The sequence below is a fragment of the Nelumbo nucifera genome, chromosome 1, assembly GCF_055504915.1.
Source record: "Nelumbo nucifera cultivar China Antique chromosome 1, China Antique-T2T, whole genome shotgun sequence".
NCBI classification, from domain to species: Eukaryota; Viridiplantae; Streptophyta; class Magnoliopsida; order Proteales; family Nelumbonaceae; genus Nelumbo; species Nelumbo nucifera.
In genome coordinates, this window is record NC_142649.1 from 168,949,419 (window position 1) to 168,953,795 (window position 4,377).

Sequence of the window (4,377 nt, forward strand, 5' to 3'; positions counted from 1 at the left end):
CCATTGGGGCCCTTGGGGAGGGCCCAACGGCTATATTCCAAGTGGGCTAAACACGACCCACTACGGGCCCCACAGGTCATGCCATGCTGACCCATGACGGGCCATGCCACAAGCTAGGCCGTGCCGACACGTGGGCCACGAGCGACACTGCACAAACAATCATGTTGTGCCATGGCGGCCTGTAGACCTTGAACCCGGCCCAGCATGACACGGACCTTCATGCCGGGCCTGACACAGCTCGTGGGCCTTGGTGCCATGCCGGGTCGGGCTGATCCAATTTCGTGCAGGCCGTGCCGGGCCCGATTTACACCTCTATGATGGCATACTTCCCAAATGAATGCTCAGTCTAAAAAAGTTCCATTCAACCAGTCCCCACTCCCCAGCGGCCAAATTTACACGAGGCTGCTAGTGTCGCAAGAATTTTTGTAATTCTCACCAACCATTTGGCCGGCATTGGCAATCCCTATTCCGTATTCCCTCGACGTTTAATAGAAAAGGCATTAGAAAATAGAAATTGCGAAATGAGAAGTAAAATCCCATTTTTATTTATCAGTAGAAATGATGAGTAACATCAATAACCTGGCTGTCGCCCAAGAAATGGCAACAAGTGGCCGCCGGCCGGCCTCGACGGACAGAAATGACAGATAAACATACTATAAAACATAATTAATTAAAAGCAGTTGTGCATGAAAAGTAAACAAACTGATACTCCAATACTAATAATACTAATAGCAACCCTAATATTAACAACTAACATTATCTGATTCTCCACAATCAGCATACCCCGCCATCTCAAAAGGAGTACATACACTACATTCTTATTACTTGAGAATAAACGCCGCGCTTGGGCAAAACTGCTTTTACCTCTCTCTCTCTCTCTCTCTCGCAAAGACCATCTCCGCCAAACTGTGTCAAGGTAAAGACTATTCTTCCATCGGCACCCTGGGGGTCCACCCTGTTGCGAGCACAATAAACAAAAGAAAACTACATTAATAACAATTAGGACTGTAATTTCAAAATAGACCACCATTAAAGAAAGTAGAGAATCAAATAGAGAGTAGCATACCTTGTATATGGCGTTACACGATCACATGGTTATCTCCAGACTGACATGCCTTTCAAGTAAAGTATTAAGAGAGAATCGGTGTCACTAGCAGAAACTACTAACAGAAATAAACACCTAAGATGGCTTACAGAAGAACGGCACAACAGGATACAGAGAACCCTACACGCTGAATGAAGAAGAGGTGGATAAAAGAAGTAATAAACTGTATTCCTTTCCATTCCCCTTCCTACCTTTTCCATCAAAAAAAACCTGAAAAGGAGGAACAGGGAAAACGAACACCCTTTTGGAGTTCAGAAAGGAAACAGAGATTGAAAGGATGAGGAATGGGGTAAAGATGAAAAGAAGACAACTGTAGCATCTAAGCAGTACGAACCTACCAGCCACCATCTACCCAGCCAATTCAGGCAAAGTTGGGCAAAGTAAAGAGTAAGAGACCAAACAGAAAACAGTGCAAGTTTACGTCTAATCAGATCAGCCAGTAAATAGGCCAACTGAAGAACTGTCGGATATAAGTTTAGGAAAAGAAATCAACAGAAAACAGAGCCTACCAACTAACCATCCACTTCAGGCAACATGGGACTAATAAGTAAAAGGAGGAGATTACGCAGAACGCATCAGAAAGGTATCATAAGAGAAATGGATTAAGCAGAATTGAAGGAGTACAGGGTTCAGGAATTATGGGGAATAGAGACGCCACGGAGATAGAAGCATGATATAGAACCTGACTGATTAAGCTAACCAGAAGCAAAGACCCTAAAGAATTTAGCTATTTACAGGCAATATGAAACTAGAGATGCCTAACCTAACAGAAGAAAGAAACCTTATGAAAACCCATGATTCTGGAAGAAAGGGTAACTAACTCAACAGAGAAACTTGTTAAAACACATGGTTCTGAGAGAAAGTTTAATCTCTATGACCATATCATAGCTTTGCTGACCACTCAAAAGGTAGTTTCCATCATTCACCATCGAGAAGCAAGAGTAACACTGAAGGAGAAGGACAATGATTCAGTGAGCATATCAAAGAGCAGACATTCTTAAGCATCAACTCTCTTATCCTTCCCGGAACCCAAGTAGCAGCCATCCGTCAGAAAACCCATGTTATGAATTTCTTACTGTTCATAATTGAAACCCAAGTCCATATAAGGAGCTCGAATGCTTCCGGTAGAGTCTGAATGTTGCTGTATGACGTCAATCATCGCTGTTCCCTTTGTACCACCCATAAAGAAAGCTACAAGGATGCGAAAGCTAAGACTACGGACCAAATTACTCACTACTTATATACAAGCTACCCATAGTCCAGGTTGAACAGGAGACTTATTTACAGAACTGAGGGGCCTCCACGTTCTCGTTCATCATCAACATCAAGATGGAGCATACGACGCAGATCTTTGGTTGCAGAGTCAATATTGAGAAAGAAATCTCTTGGAGAGGGGTTAGCTGCAAAGTCAGTGTTGAGAAAGAAATCCCTTCGAGGGGGATACGGCTCCCTTGTGGGTGAAGGCGGAGCTGATTTAGCAATGGGGTGCATGGGAATCCTCGAACCTGAGGAAGGTAGATCAAGGGACACACTTCGCTTCTGTCGAAGGCTAAATTTAGGGATTGGCAAAGAACTCGGGGGAGGTGAGTTTGAATACGCAGGTCCAGCCCAGAGCTCAGAGTAGGAAAGGCCATCATTGAAAGGCGTATCTTTGTTGGAAGCATTGAGATTTATAGGAATTGCGCTGCTTTTTCCTCTACTCTTCAATTGTTTCTCCTCTTCAAAACGGGGACCAAGGGATGGAGGCGTTGGAGGGGAAGAACTAGTCCTTCTAATTGCAGAAGAGCCATTGTAGGACTTCAAAAGGTTTGGCGAGATACCTGCCCCAGATTGAAAAGTTCTGCAATTGATTTCCCTGAACCCTCTAGACGGAGAAGAAACGAATCTACCAGGGAGACCATGCTTACTTCTGCTGTAATATTGATTCCGATGTTGAGCCACAACAACAAGCGTCTCCATATCGAAGTATAACAAATGTCAGACGACTAGATTATGTTTTCTTTCACAAGCTAGGTCACCTTCCGTGCACTTAGCTTCTGATAGCTCTGTAGCAAATCTCGTCTATTACTGCATAGATGGTAAGGCGAGATGATAGAACCTGAAATTGATATTAAACCACGAAAAATGTTCTATTTAAGTTTCAAATGGCAGATAGCTCCAACAGATGATGGATATTATTCTCATCGGCTGTCCTGTCACACCTGAAGGGCTGAAACAGATCTTGATCCCACTATTAAGCCACAGAACTAAATCTGAACGACCGAACCGGTCCAGATCGAGCTATATCTTCTCCAGATGGAGCTTAAAAGCACCGATCAAGAACAAAACTTCATCGAAATCTGCATAAACAGAAAAATACCTCATAAACCGATACCGAAGAAAATCTAAAGGCGACACCATCAGCAAACAAAAGGGAAATTCTTGGGAACAGACTTACATGTGAAGAACCAGAAACCCCAGTAGATGATGGCAAAAGCAGATGAAACCTTCATAACTTTACCGGATAACAGAGTAGAAACGACCGAAAAAATATCAGAACGTCTGTAAATTAAAACAAGTTGGATCTAGATGTTACTGTAACGACGATACATCGATCGGCTAACACGATCTATACCCCCAAGCTCTGATTCTCAGAATGCCATGAAAGCTCCGCTTCCGAGCTTTGTACAGGAATGGCGGATCTGAAATGACTCACAGTTGCATTTAAAGAAGGGAGAAAGACGGTTCAGCCAAGGGTAAAGGATCCAAAAAGGAGTGCATGTAGCTTGGGAGTGTAGCAAATGGTTTTCAAGTCACGAATCTGCTGCATTTATCGTGCATGTAGCTTGGGAGTGTAGCAAATGGTTTTCAAGTCACGAATCTGCTGCATTTATCGTGCATTTGCATTCGACCGGGACAAGTGTCACAATGACATCAGACCACATACTATTTAAACACCTGTCACAAATCGAATGGAAGTGTACGAAGCTCACCCACTTGACGTTGAGGATATGATTCCCTGAAATAACCAAAACGCCCTCGCACGATTTTCTTTTCACTTTTATGAGTTCACATTTGCGCTCCACTGAGAAGGAACATCTCCCGGGGGATATTCTCAATACACGATTGAGATGTGCTGTAAGGTGTGGCGTATATGCGAATTCCACTTGTGTGTAGACAACTAAACAGGCAATCAGCCGTTTTGACAAAAATATCCTTCGACAGCCTTTTAGCATCGAATCGGATCGGATATAGATAGATCTAAGTTTAATTGGTTTATATTCGAATTCGGA

The 4,377-nt window shown here is 43.3% G+C and overlaps 1 protein-coding gene across 1 annotated transcript; it reads right to left on the minus strand.

The window, feature by feature from the left end:
* Positions 1-514: 514 nt before the first annotated feature.
* On the minus strand, positions 515-3,779 carry LOC104596558 (flocculation FLO11-like protein). The gene is made up of 4 exons (XM_010257787.3): positions 3,543-3,779; positions 3,307-3,444; positions 1,067-3,203; positions 515-955 (listed from the first exon to the last, which is right to left on the minus strand). The coding sequence occupies exon 3, from the start codon at positions 3,062-3,064 to the stop codon at positions 2,387-2,389; it is 678 nt and encodes a 225-aa protein (XP_010256089.1). The 5' UTR covers positions 3,065-3,203; positions 3,307-3,444; positions 3,543-3,779; the 3' UTR covers positions 515-955; positions 1,067-2,386.
* Between the last annotated feature and the right edge of the window lie 598 nt (positions 3,780-4,377).

Bases quoted from the DNA above. Each gene is read 5' to 3' on its own strand.
- LOC104596558 (XM_010257787.3), bottom strand. From the start codon at position 3,064: ATGGAGACGCTTGTTGTTGTGGCTCAACATCGGAATCAATATTACAGC.